The sequence below is a fragment of the Pipistrellus hanaki genome (assembly GCF_964339955.1).
Source record: "Pipistrellus hanaki genome assembly, chromosome: 12".
In the NCBI taxonomy this organism is placed as follows: Eukaryota; Metazoa; Chordata; class Mammalia; order Chiroptera; family Vespertilionidae; genus Pipistrellus; species Pipistrellus hanaki.
The window spans coordinates 4,372,663-4,397,180 of NC_140514.1; the positions used below are offsets into that span (position 1 = coordinate 4,372,663).

General features: G+C 49.6%; 2 protein-coding genes across 2 annotated transcripts in view; one reads left to right on the forward strand and one right to left on the reverse strand.

Annotated features, from left to right (window-relative positions):
- The window catches only part of VSNL1 (visinin like 1), a 61,314-nt gene extending 39,521 nt beyond the window's left edge, over positions 1 to 21,793 (forward strand). Inside the window, exons 3-4 of the mRNA XM_084900398.1 lie at positions 19,279 to 19,494; positions 20,809 to 21,793. Coding sequence (XP_084756524.1) covers positions 19,279 to 19,494; positions 20,809 to 21,006 — 414 coding nt within the window. The 3' untranslated portion in view covers positions 21,007 to 21,793. The remainder of the gene's footprint in view (positions 1 to 19,278; positions 19,495 to 20,808) is intronic.
- Positions 21,794 to 23,158: 1,365 nt separating this feature from the next.
- Positions 23,159 to 24,518, reverse strand: part of SMC6 (structural maintenance of chromosomes 6) — a 50,174-nt gene continuing 48,814 nt past the window's right edge. The window contains exon 27 of the mRNA XM_084900389.1: positions 23,159 to 23,669. Coding sequence (XP_084756515.1) covers positions 23,555 to 23,669 — 115 coding nt within the window. The 3' untranslated portion in view covers positions 23,159 to 23,554. The remainder of the gene's footprint in view (positions 23,670 to 24,518) is intronic.

The following is a 24,518-nucleotide window of genomic DNA, read 5'->3' on the forward strand; positions in this document are numbered from 1 at the left end:
GAAAGAAGTTTCATATGGCTGAGCAGAGAAGATGAGGGGGCGAAAGATAGAAGGCTAGAGGTAGGATGGGTAGGCATGGCCTTAGTTTATTTCTCTGTAAAATGAGGGAGAGAACCATAGATCTCTTTGATTCCCTTCCAATACCAAGATTCTAGAAAGCAAGTGGAGCGGACACTAGATCTCTGCTAGTATGTACCACAGGTTACTGGTTGTCATGGCACTTTCTTGTCCAGCTCCCCACAAGGGCAGGGACTGTGTCTTTTTTTTTTTAATATATTTTTTATTGATTTCAAAGAGGAAGTAAAAGGAAGAGATAGATAGAAACATCAATGGTGAGAAAGACTCATTGGTTGGCTGCCTCCTGCATGCCCCACACTGGGGAATCAAGCCTGCAACCCAGGCAAGTGTCCTGACCTGGAATCAAACCGTTGACCTCCTGGCTCATAGGTTGATGCTCAACCACTGAGCCATGCCAGCTGGTGGGGACTGTGTCTCTATCCTCAGCTCCCAGTAACAAAAATTAGTTGATAGAGCAAATTAATAAATGAATAAAGGACTCTCTCTTATAAGCTTAGCTAGAATTCGATTTGAAGAAAAATGAAAGGAATGAAGCACGTTATAGCATGTTACCCAGAATAATCAATCTACAGAAATTCATACTGAACAACTTTGACGTAGGATGTTTAAATAAGCAGGATACATCATAGCATTACAGAATAACATAGCATCCCATTCTCGGAGTCAAGTGGCTTGTTGATTTTATTATGAATATGTGATGCACTTGCCACCAAAGACGATAGTCAATGAGCTTCTTTAAATACTACTTTCCCAAGAGGAAAAGAAAGGATAAAATGTAAAACTCGAGATGTCTAATATAAAAAAGCTATCTGAAAACCCCGGCTCAGTGGATAGAGCACAAGCCTGTAGACCGAAGGGTCCTGGGTTTGATTCCCATCAAGGGCATGCACCTTGGTTACAGGCTCCTCCCCAACCTGGGCCCTGGTTGGGGCACCTTCTATATGTTTCTCTCACATTGATATTCTTTCTGTCTTTCCCTCTCTCTTCCACCCTCTCTAAAAATCAATGAAAAATATCTTTAGGTGAGGTATAACCCCCCAAAAATTTAAAAATAAAAAAGCTATCTGAAGACTTGAAAATTAGGCTGTTTGTGTTACTTTGTAGTAAGGTTATTAGAGAAAAATGTGAAAACTAAAAGGATTTTTTTTTTTAGAAGAAATGCAAAGGAGATCATAAAAGACAGAGATAGCCTGCTTTCTAAGTAAATCTCACTGTATAGTCAAGGTAGGACTTGCTTTTATTCATGTTATTTTTAAAAATGTGACAAGTGTACCAGGAGCATGAGAAATGATGACATCCTGTTAGAGCTAATATGTTGTGGCTTCACAGCTTGGTCCCAGTCAAATCTCTTGTCGACTCAGAATTTGGTGCCTGGAGATATCTTTCAGGATGACACAGTTGGGTTGCCAGGGTAACTCCCTGGATGAGGATTTAGATAGTTTTGGGAGAGATTACATAAGACAAGACCAACTGCAAAGAGTCAAGAAATATCCTGAGGTCAAGAGATGAAATAAGTTAGATGAAATGTTGTCTGTTTAGCTTTCAAGATGAGGACATGAGGAGAACATGTAGCATTAGACACCTGGACCAGCCACCCAAATAGAAAATCTTAGTGGTCATACTGATTATGAAAGCTCTGGACAACTAAGGAATCCAGTTGATACAGAATGAATGTAATAGTATGTATTAAGCAAGGAACCATTTCCCTAAGAATCAGTCTAACTATCTCCTTTTAAGATTTCAAATATGTTAAAGGTGCTCTGGTATTCTGTGTTAGGGACATATGTCAATATGTATTTATTGTTAAAATGGATGAATGACTCTGAAGGACCAAAACTACTGAATTCATAACAGTTAGTGGAGGAGACGAAGATTTTCCAGAGTGCTTGTGTGTATAATTACACACACACACACATTTGAGTTAGGATAAAAGTTCAACTAAGTGAAACAGAGGCTCGTGTGGTTTCAGCATGACTGAAGAAGATTTTTCTTTCATGAGAAGCCCCAGCTGACCTGGCATCTCTGCTCTGTAAGCCTTGAGAGACTCAGTCCCCTTCTATCCTGGTGCCCCTTCCTAGGGTATTGCTCTGATTCACAAGTGGCTCCGTACAGTGTCAGATTCCAGCTAGTGAGAAGGATAAGACTGAAGAATGAGAAAACACACCCTTACCTTTAAGGGAAAGACCCAGAAATTGCATACATTATCTCAGCCCATATCCAGAGTTTAGTCTCATGACAACACCTGGCTGCAAGGGACACTGGGAAGGTAGCCTTAATTTTAGGTGGCTGTGTGCCCAGCTAAAAAGTTCATTACTCTGAAAAGAAAGAATACTAGAAAAGGGGGATCACTAGCAATCTCTTCCCGGAGGGAAAGTTTTAGGGGACTCCTTCCTGTCATCAACTTCTCTTCTCAAGGTCAGATGCAAGGTGTGCAGCTCTGTGCTTCCCTGTGGATGGGATTTGAGATCGTGACAAGCAGAAATGGACTCATTCTGTGTCTGATTCTGCTTTACCAAGAGTGGGTGGTGCCAAGATACCCTGTTCTACTGCCAGGGCTGAGCCAGACAGCTCATGCACTGGGGCCTGATGAAAACTGCATCCACATAGAGAGTTAAACCGACCGGAAAGGTCCTGATGATTGATTACTTCATTTGCTGAAGTCAGTGGGGTTTATTTTTTAAACACAAGAAACCCTTGTCCATCATTTGCCAATGTAAGACGTTCCTGTCACCTCTACCCTCTTCCTGCACTTATTCCCTGACTCTTTGTCCCCATTGTGGCACTCTGCCTGGTGTACTGCCGGGCTGGTGGACCATGATTAGTGCTTGTGTTTCCCCCCTGTGTCAATTTGACAGCAGAGGCATTTATTTGCCCACATGACCTGAATTAAGCATGAAGATGAGGCCTGCGGTGGCGTTAGACAAATGCAGTGCCACATGGGGAACAGACACCTCACTGTGGGTGAGAGATGCTGAGACATCGGACCTATGATCACACTCATACCGATGCAGAATGACTGGCCTTTGTATTTCATCCATGTACCCATTGACCAATCAATCTATCTACATATACATTGATTTACTCATTAAACATTGTTGAACATCTGCTCGGTGAGGATACTGAAATAAACCAATAGCCATGGCTCCTTTCCTCTATGGGGGAGAGCGTCAAGTGAGCTGGAGGTGATGATACAATGAAGTACATGCTGTGCTAGAGGCCATAAAAAATGAATAGTGCTGGGAGGAGGCTCTAGGGGGGCAATCCTGAAGAAATAATAATCAACCTACATCTTAAGTGGACCAGGTGGCAATGAAAAGAAGGATCCCCTGTCCTGACCTGTTTGGCTCAGTGGATAGAGCATCGGCCTGTGGACTGAAGGGTCCCAGGTTCGATTCCGGTCAGGGGCATGTACCTTGGTTGTGGGCATGACCCTGGTAGAAGGTGGGCAGGAGGTAGCTGATTGATGTTTCTGACTATTCTATCCCTCTCCCTTCCTCTCTGTAAAAAATCAATAAAAATATTTAAAAAAAAAAAAAAAGAAAGAAAGAAAAGAAAAGGAAGAAAGAAAAGAAGGATCTCCTGATAGTAGCAAGCATTTGCAATCTTTTTGTTGTTTCTTTGCCAATATTTTTTCTTGGTCCCGGTCCACAAAATCATCTTGCAAGGCAAGATCCTAGCTATTTCTCAGCCACACTAAAAATACATCCATAATCTAATGGAAACAAACACGTTGGTGAAAGGTCCCCCTTCCTGCCCATTAGTCAGCCCTTTATCAAAACAGCCCTGTCGGGGACCGAGAACATGACGATGGGTCACAACGTGTGCGTGATGTGGGCCCGGACGCATCCGGATGACAGGGCCTTGGCTCTCCGTCTCCTCTGCGTGTTTCCAAGGAATCTTCCTCTGAACTCCAGCCAGGCGGGGGCTACAGCTCAAGGCCCTGAGCTGTGCTCGCTTTGATCCAGCAGTGCCAGGGTTGGCTTCTTTTCAGCAGGAACATGAAAATCTTTGTTCCGTAAAACAAGTGGTCATGACATTTTTGTTGGCCCTGATGGCAGGTTTCAGAACGACAAAGGGAAGGGAGCTGATATTTACTGAGTTCCTCCTATGTGTCCAGGAGGTACAGTGAGAGAAAGAGGTGACAGGGCTCCTTGGAAACAATATTTAGCACTAATAACAAGAACAAGAATAATAGTAAACACTTTTGTCATATTTACTCTGTGCCAGGCACTATCCCATATATTAATTCTTTTCATTAAAACAACTGCCTTTTGTGCTAGGTACCATTACTGCCTCCAGTTTGCAGAGAAGGGACCTGAGCACAAAGGAAGAAAGGAGACGGTCTAAAGTCACACAGCTAATGAATGGCTGAGTGGTATAGGCTTTAACTCTCAAACCACAGCTCTGACCTTACTGCATGACCTTGGGCAAATTACATAAACTCCTGAGCTGCGTTTTTTTTTTTTTAATCCAAATGATGGAGATAACAAAGCCTCACACACAGCTCTGTTGTGAGAATTTCAGTTGTGCTGAGACACCAGGCTTGTATAGAGATAATATGAAGGTTGACCCTGCCATAAAACACATAGGTGGCCATACATACATGTATGACTGCTTTGAGGCCTGCTCCATCCAGGAAGTAGGACTTCAATGGAGCCAAAAGGCACACTGACTCCAGGCTAGAAAGAGCTTTGCATGATTATTCTGAAGAGGACACTGGTGGCTTCAAAATGAGCCAACTCTGGCTCCACCATCCTCACAGCCATTTTTCTGTGCCCTGTTGTCTGTTCAGAGCTTCCCACCCCACACCTACTTTCTCACTCTTGCCCTCCCTCAGGCAAACCTGCTCCCTCACATGTTTCTAATCAACTGTATTAGCACATCAGTGTCTGCTTAGACTTAATGTGTGTGCCATGCTTAGGGATGTAGAGTGGATCAGGAAAGCCAGAGTAATAACAATGGGATTCCAGGGCCATCACATGGATGAGCAAAAAAGCAAGGTTTTGGCAGTCATCAGGGTGAGAATTTGACAAGCTAGGTCTTAGATTCTGGTGTGTGTGTGTGTATGTGTGTGTGTGTGTGTGAGTGTGTTAGGGGCAGGATAGGGATTGGTGTTTTGAAAGTGTTTTTGCCTTCCTTGACTTTGGCGAAAGAATCTCTGCTACATGATCCTTACTTTGCTGGGGCAGAAGCTCTCAGTCTGGAGGAGGGCAGCAGATGGTGGCCCCTGCGGGTGCGTGACACCTGTGTGATCCCTGTGGCTTATGTAGAGGACTGACCAGTAAGGAGCTGCCCTCCCAAAGTGTTCCCCAGTATAAAGGCCCTCTTCTCCCTCCACAAATAGCCCATCGGTTCATCAGAGAACCTGGTACAGCAGTGAGGGTTCCAAGTAGACATTTAGCCCACCAAACCTTACAGAAAGGATCACCCCACACTGTGGAGAGCAGTATGGAGTTTCCTCAAAAAACTAAAAATGGAACTCCCATTGACCCAATGATCCCACTTCTAGGAATATATCCCAAGAAACTAGAAACAGCAATCAGAAAGGATATATGCACCCCTATGTTCATAGCAGCACAATTTGCTATAGTTAAGATTTGCAAACAGCCTAAGTACCCATCAGATGAGTGGATTAAAATACTGATACATCTACCCAATGGAATACTACGCTGCGGCAAAAAAGAAATTCTTACCATTTTCAACAGCATGGATGGAACTGGGAAGCATTGTGCTAAGCAAAATAAGCCAGTCAGAGAAAGATAAATGTCACATGATCTCACTCATTGTGGAATATAATGAGCAACATAAACTGGTGAACAAAAACAGATCCAGAGACAGAGAAGCATCGATCAAACGTCAAACCTCAGAGGGAAGGTAGGGGAGGGTGGGGGTAAGGGAGAGAGATCAACCAAAGGACTTGTGTGCATGCATATAAGCCTAACCAATGGACATAGACACCAGGAGGGTGAGGGCATGCATGGGGGTGGGGGGATTTTAGGGGAGATAAGGACACATATGTAATACCTTAATCAATAATGAAAATAAAATTTAAAAAAGGATCACCCCAAATATGCCACTAAACAGATAAATCTACAACGACCGCAAGGCCATCTCCAGAAAAGGCCAGGGAAGCTGGAAGAATCTGAAAGATGCTGAAAACAATGCTTCCTAACGTCAGGCGTATGCTTTTCTAATTTCCACGTGACTGACAGGGCCCGTCCCTCCCTCTTCTGAGTCAGTACAAAGGAGGCAAGAGCAACTCTATACTTCCAAAAGCGCCACGATGATTCTGAAATGATCACAACTTACCACTGGGCTTTCAGATGACTCTACATGGGGACAGACAGTCCTGGGTGACAGCAACTGCTCCATTTTCAGAAGGTGGATCTGCCCATTCTGTAATTCATTTACACACTCAACAAAGAGTTTCCGGAGTCTTTCTCAAAGCCAGGTCCAGCCCCAGGCCTCTGTGTTGGGGACTCCGAGGTGAATAAGATACCCGTCCTGACTTGGGATACGCAAATAGCTCCCACCACCCCTTCCCTTGCCTTTCCTCCCTCGGCTACTGCAGGAAGCCGATCATTGTTTTAACAACAGAGAGCTGTGGGCAGGGAATTCGGAGGGCTGGTCAGAGCTAATTACTAGATATTGGTAGTTGAAGCAGCCCCCACCTGGTAGTCCTAAATTCACTGATTGGCTCTTATTGGAGTTTCCTGCCTAGGGCATATGGGTGTATCTTATCATTTTAATCTTAATAAAAGGGATGGAAAAGCCAGAGCGAGGAGTAGTTCTCCCACTAGAATTAGACTACTGCCTGGCCTCCATTTCCCAAATTAAATCTTTTCAAAGTCTCTTTTCATTTGTGTGGCCTTCTCCAGGATCCAAACCCTGAATCACGCGGGACGTGAAAGGGGTTCCCACAGGCTACCCCCTTCTTTATTTCCACCCCCAAATCCACCTTCACTGTTCCCTCTTCCTCTCCCTGAGGCAGCAGAAGGGAGGAGGGGCACTGAGACTACACTTCCTGTTGTCAGACTTCTCAGGGGAAACATTGACTTAACAGCGTTCAGCAGATTACATATTCACAAAGAATCCTGTTGGCAGATCCTCCCAGCCCCGAGCACCAGCACGGGGAGTGCCTCTGACAGTCTGACAGCATAATTACCCCTCGCTCTGAGTTCTGCCAGTTGTCATGTTCCCAGGAGCTCTGCTGAGCCATCAGCATTGAAACTGGCCTGATGAGCTCCACACAGCACTTCCTCTGGCTTTGGTGTCCGACCCCCCTTTTCCTCCATGCCTCTGTGTTGGGGACTGAGTCAGCTCTGGCCAGCCCCGAAGGGACGTTTATGCCTCAGGATCGGGCCCAGTACCTGTTGCTTTCCCAGCAGGACCCAGGAGGAGGAGGCTCTCTGAGTGATCACTTTGCATTGGGTCTCCCCATCAAGGCAATGCCAGTATTCGCATGTGGCAGCTTGGACCATGGGAGCAGTTAGGACGGAAAGTGCAAACCCATGTGCTGGTAAAATAGAGGAACGAGGGATTTTGGGGTCAGATAGAACCAGGTCCCAGTTCTGAGGGCACTTCGGTTTCCACATCTGTAAAAGGCGAAGGCCCTCACAGAGGGTTGAATGAGAACGCCAAACCCAATGCCTGCACCCAGGGAACTACCACACGTCTCAGCCTCTCCTCTTGCTTTTCGGAGACAAGGGAGGCTTTGTCTATTTGGTTTATGTCCTATTTAGGGATGATATCAGCTTCATATTCCTTAAGTACGGCTGCCCCAATATCCACGATCCACCTGGATCCATGCTGTATTATTACATGAAAAAGCCAATTGTAAAACACTATAGAGCGTAATCCTATTTTTTCCCCCAAAATATACACACATTTCTCCTCTTCTTCATAGTGTACCTTTAGAAAGGTTTGGTGAGAAGGAGGCCCTGTACTCCTTACTTTATATACTTTTTTTTATTGTCTGAACTTTTTACAACACATGTCTATTTCTTTTTATTTTAAATTAACCTTCAACAACAACAAAAGCCCTCCTTCTCTTTGCCCATAGAAAAAAATACAAATTCTACCTCTTAGTTACGAGGCTACAAGGAACCAAAAAATGGTGGCTTAGATAGACAAGAGTGTGTTTTTCTCACACAAAAAGGATGCGGAGATGGAAATGTGTTCAGCATTAAGCCATGGCTTCTGAAGGTTTCCTGGCCTTTCCCTCATGGGTACAAGCTGATCCCTCAAGTTCTGGGCATCACCTCATTGCTCCAGCCTGCCAGAGCGGGGGAGGCACCAGCCGCATCAGTCTTTCCTATCAGGACATCGATAGATTTCCAAGAAGTGCCCTCTTCCCACCCACCCACCTTCTACAGGCTTACTCTTCTGTCTCTTTGGCCTAAACTCTATCACCTGTCACATACACATATCACTAAGAAGCAAGAAATAGGATTGTCATTATTACTTTAAGTCCAATCGTCATCTATTACCTATAGCTGGAAATATTGATGACTTGAACAAAAGCCAAGTTAACAAAAAATGAGGGGGGAAAGGGATAGTACTAGTTGACTCAGACTATCTGCCAAAGAGCCTGATAATTCCTTTCTCCCTGCGCTAATCCATGCGCCAGCTAACCTGGGCAGAGCACAGTCCCCAAACGTCAGCAGGCGGTCCTCTGATAGGCCAGGGGGACCTGGACTGCTCGCTCATTCTCCTTCTTCGGTCTCTTCCTCTGAGGAGGCTGGCTCTGGGAACAGCACAGGAGCGGAGTCCTTGGGCTCCTGGCTTCCCTTGGAGCTTTCCCCCCAAGTGGCAAGGCCAGATCTCCGGAACATGGAGCAATTGCCATCCTCCTGGCCGTTCTTTAGCTCTGCTTGGTCCTCAGTCTGAGTTTATCATCTCCCAAGGAGCTTCATCGCACCGCTGTTAGAAGGGCTCTCCGGGGCCATCCTGGCCAACCCCCTGTCCATCACCACAGAGCGGAAACCAGGCGTGGAGGAGGGAAAGGACCTTAGCAAGGAGGCCTTCAACCCGGTACTCTGCCCAGTGTAGCTTACAGCATCCATTCTCAGTTCACAAGCCAGTTTCCCGGCTTCTGGAATCCAAGCTGCTAATTTAGAAAGAGGGGAAACAGCAGAAGTGCTCTGGCCTCGAGGCACGCAGCCCTCCCGTGCAGAGGAGCTGCCACGCACGGAGTGGCGACGGGATCGCAGAGGCAGAGCTGTGCGGAGAAGGCGCCGGCAGAGACAAGGGATGCTGTTTCCATGGCAACTGCCATTCATCCGGGCTTGCCAGGAGTTGAGCAGGGCTGGCTTCCTGCCCCCATCATGTGACATTGTTCTCAGTGTTGAGATGCCTTCATCAAGGTGCACGCGTGCAGACAGGCACCACACATCTCGGCAACTCTTTCCTCTCCCTTTGCCCAGGGGAGAAGAGACAGGTTCCCAGCGGCACGTATCAGGCCTGGCAGCACCCTGTCAGCTCCGGTGGCATCAGTCACCTGGGGAAGGGACCTGGGGAGGGCACGTGACGGAGGTGTGAGAGGGACCGGCTGTTGTCCTGGTGCCCAGGAATCAGAGGAGGAGTTGGGTGGTCGTTCGGTTGTCTGTGTTCAAGGATGTAGTCACCCGGTGAGTCAGCCTCCTGCTGCTGCTGTAACAAATTCCCACAGCTCCTTCGCTGCTCCATGGACAGCACGACCCCCTCCCGAGGCAGGGAGGAGATGCAGGAAGCTCACCCAATGCACCTGCCCTCGCTCCGCTCCCCTTCAGCGAACAGAGCAGCGCGAAGCCATCTCTGTCACCATCTCATTGCGTTTGGCTGTTCTGGGGCTTGACCTAATTATGGTGAGATTTCTCTGGGAGAACACATCTTCAATAATAATCCAGAGGAGCAGCGTGGAAGGGATGCTTGCCACATATGCAAATATATGATAAGCTTGCAGTAATTAAGCCACTACGCTACTGACAGAGGAACAGACTGACTGCCAGCCGAAAAGAAAAGAGAATAACAAGTTTAAAGCACAGGCCCCTCCGGGCACAGCACGAATGAGGTGTTTCAAACCAGGAAGGAAAAATCGGACTCTTCGTCAAATCACTCTCTTGGTTCAACACTCCCATGTTGCCATCTCCAAGTTCTTGATAATGTTTAACCCGGGGTTCCACATATTCACTTTGCACGGGCCCCACACATTCTCTAAAGTAGGGGTGTCGAACTCAATCAGAGAAGGGGCCAAAATCTAAAATCCAGCCTAAATCGCGGGCCGAATGGTTTACTGAACAGTCATAAACTGACAATGTCATAAACTGACAGCAGAGTGCAGTGATGACAGCGCGGTGCGGGCCACATTGCAAGGCCTGGCGGGCTGGATTTGGCCCGCGGGCCTTGTGTTTGACACATGTGCTCTAAAGAATCAGCAGGACTGGAGGCGGGCTGTGCATTGCAGGTGGCTGGGAGAGAGGGCGGCCTGGCTCCCGTCTCTCCCTTGCCCGGCCTTTGCATTCGGGGGCTTCTCAACGCATCAGCCAGGGACGGAGCGCCGCTGGCAGTGTGAGGCATTGCCAGGGAAGGTGCCCGCAGTGGGAAAGATGAGTCCCAGGCCAAGACCCATGGGGGCCCTCTTTGCTTCGCCCCAAACAATCCTTTGTCCTCTGCAGGGACACTGGAATCAGGAGTAAGAATGGGGTCCTGCCGAAACCGGTTTGGCTCAGTGGATAGGGCGTCGGTCTGTGGACTGAAGGGTCCCAGGTTCGATTCCGGTCAAGGGCATGTACCTTGGTTGTGGGCACATTCCCAGTAGGGGGTGTGCAGGAGGCAGCTGGTCGATGTTTCTCTCTCATTGATGTTTCTAGCTCTCCCTCTCCCTTCCTCTCTGTAAAAAAGGAAGAAAGAAAGAAAGAAAGAAAGAAAGAAAGAAAGAAAGAAAGAAAGAAAGAAAGAAAGAAAAAAAGAAAGAAAGAAAGCAAGGGGTCCTCAGGGAGGAGCTGGGAGAGGAGGGAGACGGGTGCTTTGTATATTTGCTTCTATTTTCCTGGGAGCACAGCTACCAGAGAGGAGAAGATGTTACCTGCCTGCTTAGAGTGATGTAACTCTGTCCCACCCCCTCTGTGCTGCAGTCTGTCCTGTTGCAGTCCTGGGGTCCTGCTGCCAGGCCGAGCTCTCTCTCCCTCTCTCTCCTCTCTCTCTCTCTCTCTCTCTCTCTCTCTCTCTCTCTCTCTCTCTCTCTCACACACACACACACACACACACACACACCGCAGATCTCGGCACGGGAAGGTTTGTTTGTGTCACCATGAGGGTTTCCTTCCACGCAGCTCAGCGTGCAGCAGCTGCTTAGCAACAAGCCGCGGGCAGCGCTGGGGCCTCGGTGCCCCTGAGGCTGCTGCCACCACGGGTGCCCCGCGGGAGGGGAGGCACAGCGGAGACCTGGGCTCAGGAGCCCGGTGTGTGGCCGCCAGAAGGACACTGAGATCAGAGCCAGGACCTGGTGCCCAGCCAGGATCTCAGCGCCCGCTGGGATGATGCTCCGGAAAACAGAATCCCCGCAGCGCCGGGGCAGCGGGGAGGCTGCCGGGAAGGCTGTAACAGGTGGCGGCAACATGTACAAATCCATCAGTGTCTGCCTATATGACTGGCCGCGGCCGGATCTAGGTTCAGGTCATCACCATGGCTGCCCGAAAGGCTTCTGCCCTGGTTGAGGGTTCTTGTCTTTAGGTCAGCTTTCTCTGCCTCCAGCCCGACAGTGAGACAATGCAGACAGCACCCAGCTCTGCGGGGAGATTTCCTGGTTCACATCTCAGCACTGCCATGTGCTGTGTGACCCTGAGGAAGTGACTTCACCTCTCCGTGCCTCAGTTTCCTTCCTCACTGGTGAGCCCTGCCTCATGGGAGTGTTGTAAGGATTAAGTGAAAATTGGTGAAAAGGCCTTAAAACAATGGGTGCGAATCAATGTGTGGCCAAGGACACTCCCACAGGACAAAGGTGCTTGTTTTCCTCCTGGTGTGTCCAAGGGTGGGAGCAGAACTGGTGTCCGGCCCTGAGAGGATACAACCGCGCCCTGGCTCACAGCCTTCCTGGTAAGGCACAACCCTGCTTCCCTGTCTGTCAGTGCGCGGCCGCGGCCACCACCTGTCCACGCTCTAGGCACCGGCCTGAGCTTCACACATGTGTCAAACACAAGGCCCGCGGGCCAAATCCAGCCCGCCAGGCCTTGCAATGTGGCCCGCACCGCGCTGTCATCACTGCACTCCGCTGTCAGTTTATGACATTGTCAGTTTATGACTGTTCAGTAAACCATTCGGCCCGCGATTTAGGCTGGATTTTAGATTTTGGCCCCTTCTCTGATTGAGTTCGACACCCCTACTCTAGAGGCACTGGCTTGAGCTTCTAGAACGTGGGCGGTCAGATCACGTTCTTTGTCCAGAGCCCAAGTTCCACAGGGAGGCCCGGAGCCACAAGCCCTCAGAGTGTGGCGGGCGGGCTGGGGCAGTGTGACCAGGAAGACACGCACACCCATTCCAAAGGCATAGTTCACAGCAGGTAAAACATGTCAGCCATCACTTTAACGCCGGCTGCATGTTCCAGTGGTATCACTGGCTGTGCTCTGACCGGAGTGGGCTAAATGCGATGTCATTAGAATGATGCCACTGTGTTCTCCTGCCCCTTCGAACGCAGTCATCAGAGCCTTTCAAATAAGTGCGTGGCTCACGTTCGTGGCTCACAGTGTCCATGGGGCTCCTCTCGGAGGAGTTCACAGCAGGCCTGGCATTTGGAGGGCGCTCCTGTCACCTAACGCGGCAGCCGTTCCTTATGTGGCTGCAGAGCCTCAGAAACGGAGGCCTGGGAGGAGGGGCCTGAGGCCGTCGTGTTCAGTCTCCTGATTTACAGGCGGGGACACTGCGGCTCTGAGAGAAGTGATTCTGGGGCTCCGGTGTCACCTGTGACCCCACCCTGACCCCGGGTGCCTTTCCATGCCGCCACCGAGGGCAGGTTGGCCTGTTCTTTTTCAGTGTGTCCGCCCAGTCGTGGCCTCCGCTGCCCTCTGCTCTGGGCAGACCTGGAGGCCCTCCTAGGGGAGCCTTACGTCTTTATTCCTGAGCCTGTGGAGGGAGCTGGGCTGTTCTCTGCTGTCTCTGCAGAGACGCATATGGAAATACAGAAGTCCTCCTGTCAGGAGTCAGGACGGCCACCTCACCTAACCCACCAGCCCCACTCAGCCCTTCTCGCGTGCCACCTCCTGGGCCTCCATCCCCACCCCACAGGCAGCATCGTCCAGGCAGGCTCAGCAGACCGCCAGGCATCTCCCCAGCTGGCCCAGGGCTTCTGTGGGCCACACCACCTTGTGTAGGCTGCCCCCCAACACCCCAGGAAGACACAGAGCCTCCTTACCTCTTGCTTCCTCCTCCAGAACACCCCCTCCTGCACCCCTCCCTCTCCCCTCCTGCCCCGTCCTCTCCCCTCTCCAGGCCTGCCTGGGCTTCCTCCTGCAATCCTAGATGCCTGGGACCCGTGCTGTTCGTTTTCATAGTCACCGTGACGCTGCGAAGTGAGTTGGGTGCAGGGTGAAATGGGAAGCGATCTTGAATGGACCATTGATTCTCGGAGGAGCTGGGTGTGTCTTTAGGCTCCTCTCAGAGAGCTCATGCATGGAAGGCCACTCCCGTGTTCCACTGCGTCTCCCTCTGATGGGTGACAGCTACCTGAGGGCCGGGGCCAGGGGCTGCATGTACTGTTACTCTCCGCTGCCTCTCCTCACCGCCCTGCTGCCCACACAGAGCTCAGCACAGAGCCTGGCACCAAGCGGGCTTCTGCGAGTTTCTGTTGAATGAACACTTTGGCGGGAAACTTTTTTTTTTTTTTTGGACTCCCCACTTCTAATGAGGGGAGAGGTCTCTCTCCTCTTTCTAACCTCTGCTCTGGGGGTGAGTCAGGCCCTCAGGAATCGCCAGCTGACTTAGTGATGGGAATGACAAGTTTGCAGGCCAAACAGTGAGCTGCTTTAGCTCAGTGAGTTATGACGGCCGTCAGAACACATCAGCCTTTCAGCGGCCATCGGGTGAATGCCCAGCTGTCTCCTCGGGCTGGAAAGAGAGCTGCCATGCTGAGTCACTTCATTGGACAGACAGTTACTTATTGGGCACCTCGCTGCCTGGCCCTGCTCTGGGCCCCGGGGAGTACAGTGGCGGGTGGGGGTCAGACCCTGGCTATTCCCTGCCTCCATGTAGTGTATCGTCCACGGCGGGAGGGAGGCATTAATCAAACCACCCAGGAGCATGTCTTCACAGTCATGATGGATGTTCCTTGGTCATGTGCCTGTATCTGGCCCGGACTCAGAGAAGGATTCCTGGGAAGATGAAGGCTGGATCAGGGTCTAAGGAATGGACAGAGTTCATTGGGTTGGGCAACAAGGAACATTCCAAACAAAGGGAACAACAGGCCTGTGGCCAAGAGCACAAGGTCCGAGTGAGGAAAGAGGCTGAGGCACAGGTGCTGGGCACGAGGCAGGACCGGCTGGGAGGGCTCTCGGGCCTGGGGATGATTTGGGTCCTTCTTCCGAGAATAATTAGACACAATTGGCTGGTCTGGGAAGTGGGCATGAGCAGGTGCAGGACAGGTGACATTCTGCACACAGAGCTGGGTTTGACCCCAGCCCGCCCACACCCTTCGAGGTACCACTCTGGGCCAGTTACTTAACCCAGAACCGCCCTCGGGGCCTCAGCTTCTTGAAGAGCCAGCTGAAGAAACATGTGATGCTCCATGGGCCTGGCTCCCGGAGAGACACTCAGGAAGCTCAAACTCCTGCCTTCGTGGAGGGCCTGGGGCGTGGGCTGGATGCCTCCGATGAGTCCCAGCAGAGTGAGGGCAGGTGACCTGGAGGCGCAGTAGCCACATTTCAGGGGTGCAATAAAGACCTTCCCTTGGGGGGGGATTGTGTATGTGGATTCATGAGCCAGAGAGCTAGGCTTCTGACATTTGGGGACAAGGGGAACAGAGTGGGCCTGAGCAAGGGTGTGCCGAAGGGACTGTATTCCATGAGCGACTGGAAGGCAGCCCTTGAGGCTGAGCAGGGGGGTGGCGCAAAACACCCTCTCCTCAGGTGAGGATTGACAACAAAAAGAGACGGCTCAGATACTGCACTTTCCCCTCACCCAGTCTGTCCTCTGCACCACCTTGCTGCCCGCATCCCGCAGCTTTCCAGATTGTTCTAACTTCAGAGAACACATGCAAACCTCCTGCCTCTGAACGGCTAGGGGACCTGCATCCTTCATCAAAGCTCCTCCATCGAAGTGTGGCAGGTTCCGGTGCCCGGGAGATGGAGAGACGCTGGATGTTGCAATGTCTTCTCTGAAGTTAGAACAATCTGGAAAGCTGCGGCATGCCGGCAGCAAGGGGGTGCAGAGGACAGACTGGGTGATGGGAGGAAGTGCAGTGTCCGAGGCAGTCTCTTTCTGTCGTTAAACCTCACCTGAGGATAGGATATTTTTCCCATTGATTTTTAGAGAGAGAGGAAGGGAAGGGGAGAGAGAGAGCGAACCATGAATGTAGGAGACCCATCGATTGGTTGCCTCCTGTATGTGCCCTGATTGGGCTGGGGATCGAGCCAGGGATCAAGCCTGCAATCAAGGATACCTGGGAGGTATGCGCCCTTGACTGGAATTGAACCCGGGAACCTTCAGTCTGCGGGCCAACGTTCTATCCACTGAGCCAAACCAGCGAGGGCTTGAGGCCATTTTTTTAAAATCCAATTTAAAATGTATATATATTTTATTGCTTTTTTTTTACAGAGAGGAAAGGAGAGGGATAGAGAGTTAGAAACATCAATGAGAGAGAAACATTTATCAGCTGCCTCCTGCTCACCTCCTACTGGGGATGTGCCTGCAACCAAGGTACATGCCTGTGATAGAAATCGAACCCTGGACCTTTCAGTCCAGAGGCCGACACTCTATCCACTGAACCAAACCAGTGAGGTTTTGAGGCCATTTCTTGATGCAGCCACCCAACAGCCTCTGGTCACCCAGGTCGGTGTCTGGCGTGCAGTCAGTGACACAAGGCATATTCAGCACAGGTGTCCAGGCTTAGTCGCCGCCCTTAGAGGAAACAAGCCTTTTCCCATTCACAGCTGGCTAGATTACGGCACAGAAATGCGGGTTTGGGCCTCTGTCTTTGGAGGGAGCTGGATAATTCCTGCGAAGCCTCCTGTTGTGGCCTGGGGAGAGGCAAGGACCGAGGGCTTCTCCTGGGGTTTCTTCAGCGCGTCCGTGGGTTCCGAGTGAGGGTGTGGGGCTCAGTGGAGAGAAGCCTAGACTATGTGAGCCCAGAAAGTCCCAGACTCTGCAGCCTCCTAAGCTACAATGAAGAACAATGAAGTGCCAGCAGCCTGCACGTCAGGGCGGGGGGAAGAAACGCTACACTGCTTTGTAGAGGTTTTATGTTAATATTCCCATCACTCTTGTTTGCAGCTCTAAGCACGTGTAACTTCTCGTAATGTATTTTATACTTATGTATGTGGTTGATTAATATTTCTTGCCCCCCTGACCTGAATGCTGTGAGTCTTTTTCTATTTTATTCAGCACCCAACACAGTGCTTGACACAGTTGCTTCTCTCTCCATAGTTGTTTGTTGAATAAAAAAGAATCCTCATTTTGGCAAATTTTTTGTAGTTCACACTCAATGCCAGAAGGGGGCAATGCAAACAAAAGGCTGAGGGTTTCCAGTGGAATAAGCCCATGGAAGCAAAGAATTACATAAAGCAACAAATTCTCTGCCGCACCACATTCTCATGCTTCTTCGCGTGTGGGATTGGGTTTATTTCCTCCGCTCACACTCGGTGAAGAGAAATAACAATGTGTAGCAGAAGAGATCACACCGTCTGCATCTGCCTCCTGCCTCTGCCACGGACAGACAGGAACCTGCCAGTGCCGTGACCTTGAAGCTGTTTCCTCGGCCACAGGCGTGCTATGAGGATTCAGTGAAATCACACACATTTGGAGTTTTAGAACCGAGCCCGCTCCAGCCACGGAGGCTTTCCAAGCAGCGATGAGGCCGAGGAAAACCCTCTCGGCTCTGTGTGTTCTCATCCTGAGGGCGGTGCTGCAGATGGACACAGTGGGGAGAGAGCTCGCTTGAGAGTTTGCTGGGCCTTTCTGAGTCCCCGTTGCCTTCTCCGCGCACTGCAGCGAAGGATAAATGCCGGGCAGGAATGTGTGAGCTCTAATGGCACAGCACAGATCAGAGCAGTCAGTGCAGAGCTCGGGGCCCGGGGCCGTCTGTATCCATGTGCACATGAAACACTGTCAGAACCTCAGCTCTCCCATCACACGTGTAACATCCCAAGGTTACAACCCCACTGTCCTCAGTGCTCTGAGGTGGTGGTGAGGGTTAAAAACAAAACCCAAAACTCACATGTTTGGTGCCAGAAGTGTGAGTACACAACGGTTCAGAGAACATAAGGATCCAATTGACCTATTTAGACATTTTCAAGTTCAAATTGCTTGGTTCAAAACTCAGCACCTGGCCACCTATCCTCAGGAGCCCGAGCTCTGGAGAGGCATGGGGGGAGAGGGTGCCGAGGGAAAGAAGGTGACCTTTCCTCCATAGCACCCCTCTTAGAACCACCCGAAGCTTTAGGAAGACTGACTGCTTATGGTTCTAGCTCTTACCAGATAGCATGACTCTTGTCCATTTCTCGTTGGATTCCCCCATTAATCGCAAGGTCCGGATCTCTGTATTCCCAGCACCGAGGACGGGCCTGGCAAGAGAAAGGGCGCGATGGATTTTGATGAATAATGCAAATGAAGGACAACGATGAAATGCTGAGGGAAGGAGGGAACAAAGGAGAAAGCTGTCCTTCACAGCCCTCGGTGGAAATGGCTGTCCAATGTTTGTTTTCTGAGATTAACAAAGTGATCGCCGATGTTTTGTGCCACTGTTTGGGGTGAGGTGGTACAGCAATAGTAACAGAATGGACCTTGGTGTCTGGACGTGGCTGCTACTGAAATTCAAGCCTAAGCCAGCTCCCCGTCCCCCAGCAAGGCTGGTCCCCTCTCTGGGCCTCAGGTCAGGGGTCCTGATGTGGAAAAGCATCTCTCAGCTCCGGAGGGAAATGCTCTCCCTCCCACTGTGCTCCTGGGTGCAGGAAGAGTGGGCAGCGGGTCCCAGGTCAGGATGGACAGAGAGAGAAACCGAGGTTCCCAAAGGGAGACAGCCTTGGTGGGCACGAAGCCAGCCCCCTGTCCCGCTAGCAGGTGGTAACACTTGCAGAACAGATCCTCAAGAACATGCTTTGTGTTTGCTGGGTTTATTCATCCAGAAATATTGTACATACATACCTTTTCTGTTTTTAAATAGAACGGGTTATTTGGGGGTGGGGGGAGAGTTTGAGGTTCATTTGCCTCTTTGCTCCCCTCCACCTGGACAATGTCCTTCAGCTTTGCCAGGCCAGACAGAGGGTCAGGTGTCAGATTCCCTGCCCTTTTTGAGGGCGGAGACTCACATCCGGGCCGAGGCCACCGCCTGCCTCTGCCCGCCTGGCCGCTCCGGGTCTGTGCTTCCTTCTCCTGGTGCCCATCCTCTCCCGCAGCACCCTGGCCAACGGGTGGCTCTGAGAAGTACCTCTTTCTGTCTCTCAAAAGTAAGCCCAGGCATGCTGTCTTTAATGGCTTTCACATGTCTGTTCTACCAAAGAGGAGTCCCTGTAAGAGGCGGCGGGACACTGGGCCTCGGCAGAGGACAGCTGGGGAGGGAGCCAGCGGCGGAGAGAGCAGGTCTGGGCAACCTGGCTGGGCTCAGGGGCAGGGACTAGGAGTTCTCACGGAGGGGAAAGTGGACATCCGTGCAGAACTCCCCCCTCCCCCGCTGCGTGGGGAGAGGCTGCTACCTGCCCAGTTCTTGTCCTTGTGGGAGTGACCGGAGAGGCCGCAGCTCAGGGTGCTAGCTCCCCCCATTCAGGCCCGCCAGCCTGGCCCAGGGAGACAGCGAGGTGCTTGTGAGGGAGGTCACCGCAGACAGCCCTCCCTGAGCCAGCGCCCTTGGCCTTGAGCTGGGGGCCAGGCTGCTGCTCAGACAGGGGAGCCCCTCTGAGACCACCGTGTGCTGCGGCCTGTCTGCCTGTCTGTCTGGAGGGGCTCAGACTCCGCTGGAAGGGCTGGGTCTCCCCCTGCGCCCCCCTGACCGCCCCCTGACCGTGTCTGTCCGCTTTGCAGTTCTTCCCCTACGGGGACGCCTCCAAGTTCGCCCAGCACGCCTTCCGCACCTTCGACAAGAACGGCGACGGCACCATCGACTTCCGGGAGTTCATCTGCGCGCTGTCCATCACGTCCCGGGGCAGCTTCGAGCAGAAGCTCAACTGGGCCTTCAACATGTACGACCTGGACGGCGACGGCAAGATCACGCGCGTGGAGATGCTGGAGATCATCGAGGTGAGCGGCCCTCGGGCGGCCGGGCTGCTGGCACAGGGCAGAGCCCGGGCCTGTGCCCGGCTTCCTTGGGCATAGGTCTACCTCGGCCCCTTCTCCCCGGGGCACTGATAGTGACATCCAGGCCCTGGATTCTCCTACCCCATGCCCCCTGCAGCGCAGGGCAGGGAAAGCCCAGACCCCAGCAGCTGGCACTGCCCACTGAGGTGGCATTAACCAGCCGCACACTCTGCGCTTACACAACAGGAGCCTATGGGTGCGGAGGACGGGGATGTGACCAGGACCCTTTCCCCGCCCGCCAGGCTCAGCTCTGCTCTGCTGGACTCACCCTCTTCCCCAACCAGCCTCCCCTTGGGCAGAAGCTGCCGCCCGGCGCCTCCAATGGGCATTGCAAAGACTCGATTGAGTCATAATGTATGGACCATAATTTCTCCCACTTTGACGGCACAATTAAATGGGTTTTAGTAAACATAGCAAACTGCACAGCCATCGCCTTAATCCAATTCCACATGGCCATCCCCCCCCTCCCATGAGTAAGGTCTTTGTCCGCCTGTTGCCACTTCCCGGCTCAGTAAAATACTGTCCTTCTGCACATGTCACGTCACTGAAGCAAACACTTTAAGCACGTGGCCCTCTGGCTGTGGCTTCCTCTTTATCTGTTGTAGGATTTATCACATTCATTTTTAATGCTAAAATAGTATTCAGTTGTATATAATAAAATGTCACATATGTTCATCTGTTTACCAATTGCTTCCACTTTTTGGCTACGACCTGCAAGTCTTTGTGTACTGGTAGATGGGCATTTATTTAAGACATTTTTCTGAGAGAAACATTTGTTTCTAGCGATGAAACTGCCCCCTTGAGAACCGTGTGTGACGAATGGAACAATTGGAGTCTGGTTGCTCTAGCTTTAACTTACGAATACAGTCCTCAGTCCGCAGTTCTCACACTGACTTCTCTCAGGACTAACTGGTAGTGGTCCATGTTGTGTGATTGTCTTAAGCGACTGCAAGTTCCTTATCAGTTGAAGCCACGTTTCATGTTTTCCCATTTCACCTACACTTCAAACTCTGTGTTTAAAACAGAAGCATCATCTTCCTCCCTGACCGACCCCAACCCACGGTTCTTGAGCTCACCGCTGAGCTGCTCTTCCTCCCCATTTCCTCCAGCCAGAAACCTCTTCTCTCCCCAGGTGGTCCTGAGACTCACACCCGAGTATTTCACTCTGGTATTTGAAGCACTAAAGAGGCCTTTGGGATAAACTGGAGTGGCTGATCCTACCATGGAACCTTCTGGTCTGCTTCTTGTTTTCCGCAGGCTATCTACAAAATGGTGGGCACTGTGATCATGATGAAGATGAATGAGGACGGCCTTACTCCTGAGCAGCGGGTAGACAAGATTTTCAGCAAGATGGATAAGAACAAAGACGACCAGATCACACTGGATGAATTCAAAGAGGCGGCCAAGAGCGACCCTTCCATTGTCCTACTTCTGCAGTGCGACATTCAGAAATGAGCTGAGGTCAGCGCTATGGACTGCATTCGTTTCAATGTTCCATTCAATCTGCAGCTCTCTCTCTCTCTTACACACACACACACACACACACACACACACACACACACACATATTGCTTGGACTACCTATACATGGACTTGCTTCTTGTGTTTGAAACACTCGTGTGCATGAGAATGTCATTTGCTAATGAATTTTAAAAAGCGTATATTATAAAACCACCTGCCACAATGTGATATGTGTAATGTTTCACAACCAACCCTCCTTCTCCAAAGCCTGGCCGGAAATGTGCAGCAAAGAGTCTGTGACTTCTCATTCATGTTTTGCTAATGCTTGTCTCCTTGATTACATGTCAGTAGCACTGAGAATCCCCTCACAGCCCCCCTATGGTAATGTAACTTAATTATAAGCCGTGTCACCGTTTTCCTGTAAAATAGTACTGGACAGACACACACAGGGGTTCTTGATTCTTCCATGTGGTCCACACACAAGAGCTTGTCTTACCGGTGAATAGAAATGTACTACATTTGCATGCCTTTTAGGGTTGCCTTCACTCTGACCTCATTTGCATCCTACCAACCTGGAAAAAGCTGTTTTGGAATTAATGCAGTATAAAACTTAAAAATCCTGATAAATAACTCATTAAGTATAGCTATCTATCTATAAATATATATACACACAAAGATATTATTTATTGAAAGTGACAAAAAATGTATTGATTTCTGCTTGAGTTTTCAAAGGCTTCCGAAGAGGTGTCGATAGAAGTCCCAAATAAATTTATAACATTTGACTTTTTCCCTGAGTTCTTATTTCATGATTTTAGATGCGAAACAGATGTTCGTAATTATCAAGGGTCAGCTAGCTACTCCTTACCAAATCTAACCCTCCATCAGACAGGTCTGGAAGTGGAGGAATTAATGACAACAGAAGGGGAAAAGCGACTTTCCAACTTCATTCTGGCCCTCAGAAGAGGGACGGTTTCATCGGGCATGTAAATTGAGAGAAAACACAACTCTTCATCCTTAAAAAATGCTCACGATATGAAAATAAAATGTCTCAGTGTGACTCTGGTGCTAACACGTTATGTCCCACACAAGCTGGGAGGGCACCTTCAGCAAGCTGGGCAGTGTCCTCCGGAAGAGGTCTCTCCAAACCGGAAGTGCACTGTCTGTTCTTTATCAGGATGGAACACCACCCTGACCTTCGTAGCCCCCGGAGAGAACGCAGAAAAGATTCCATCAAGAGCTCTAATGACGTGCCTGGCTGGTGTGGCTCAGTGGTTGAACATCAACCTATCAACCAAGAGGCTGCAGGTTGGATTCCAGGTCAGGGCACATTGCTCAGGTTGTGGACTTGATCCCCAGTAGGGGGTATGCAGGAGGCAGATAATCGATGTGTCTCATCAGTGTTTATCTCTCAAATCAATAATTAAAATAAAAACAAAGGACTCTATAGGCAGGTTTGCATTGTCAGAACATGTCCAGAGCAGTTCAGTCCCCTCCTACAATGCCGTACAACAGAGCTTCTTGGTGACGGGAACACGCATGTCCCCACCAGCTAGCTACATGTGGCCAGTGTGACTGAGGAACTATTTTCCATTTTAATTATTTAACATTAATTTGCCACATGTAGGCAGTATATTATCACAGTGCAGTGCTAACTTATCCATTTCTGATTGAGTGCTTTTTGCTAAACACTCTTTTTCTTTGCCTTAGGATATAAGTGCTAACAAAATATCCTGGTGTCCTTAACCCCTGAGCTAGGCGTGTCCAAAGTGGGGGCAGGGAGAGATGGGAAAGGCTCTGTGAGTGCCTCCCCATGCTCCCTTCCCATTGAAGGTTGGGTGGGGCGAGGAACTGAGAAAGCTCCTTGGAAGGGCAATTGGTGAAGTCAGGCCCTGGACCATGCCTTCATAGCAATCTTCATGGACCTACCATGTGTCCAACACTATGACAGACGACAGACACACACACACACCACGCGCCCACCTGCAATGGTGAGTCATGAAGCAGCAGCAGAAGGAAGTGGGCCCTGGGGATATTCGGGACACTCACAGAAAACAGATTCTCCAGCAGGCTGAGTGGTTCTTTTCAGTAATAAAAAGTAGACACAAACGATGAGAATGTAATATTCTGGAAAAGCAGGACTAAATATAATCAGGGAATCAAAACGTTTATTTTCATTCTTACAAATTTCATTCTATAGAAATGAACCCAAATGAAACAGATATGTACATGTACATATGTACAAAATTTTACTTCTGAAAAAGAATCTAGAAAAGTAGATGGCTAAAAATAAAACAAAATGAAACAAATAAACAAATAAACATAAAAGGGTTTAAAACCAGTACTGTGAAACCGATTTTCTCCAGGTAAAGTAAGAGTAATTTTAAATTGCTGGTTGTGGCTGGTTTTCTAAAGTTATTTACATATTTTACTGTGGTCATCTATACAAAGGATTCTCTTTTATTTCAGAATATCTGCAGTTCCATTTTATTACATCAAATAGTCCTGAATTCTTTTCCCTTTACAGAGCTTCCAACACAAGACAATCAGCTTCCGTTTTCTTCTTCCTCCTGACCCACGGGTCGGAAAGGCAGTATCGTCTGCCCTCTTTCAGGATCAGACATTCGAAGAATTCTAATCAGTTTACTTGATGGAAGTGAGCTTGAGGAAGCAAAATTAATTATTAACATTTCCAAGAACGTTTTCACATTACTAGAAAATTCTCCTCCTTCTCTTAAAACTATAAATCTAAATGGCTGTTATCTGTTAACATATATTCACAGCAGGGGGGTATGGCTACGCTCCGAAGTTCCAGAAGAAATATGATTTGCAATAAGAAAATAATTTGGTTTCATTTAAAAAAAATTAACTTTCTGCTAAATGCTATGGGTTTTCAGTTTGGCAGAAAAAGAAAACGAGGGAGATTTATATATCAACTATTCCTTACTCTCGCTCTTGTCTAGCTGGAAAGGGGTTACCTGGTATTTCCAGTGACAAATTTAAATCCCCACCAAAGCGACCACTTTAGAGAGAATACGGGCTCTAAGGACACGGAGCCTAGTCCCCAGCAGGCACCCCGCAGAGGCTGACCGCGGAGGAGCACTCCCTGCTGGGAGGATGTAACTGACTGGGAAAACAGCCAAGGGCAGGGAATCACGCTCGATCCTTTAGTCTAAATGGAATGACTACAAACACTTTCCACTGGTTGGTCATAACAAACACAGAGGAGCAGATTCAAATAAAACAGTAATCAGTCAAAAATCACATTCAGATCAACTTGCTTCTGTTATGGAAGGGAGATGATACAAACAGGATTTTAAATATCTACAAAGAAAAAATTATCTTAAATCTCCAGAACTGGTGTAGATGCTAATTTTTCCTTTTAATGGTCACTTAAGCATTTGCACTTTAAAAATTGAGATTATAGACCTAGCTAGTTTGCTCAGTGGATAGAGCGTCAGCCTGTGGACAGAAGGGTCCTGGGTTCGATTCCAGTCAGGGACACATGTC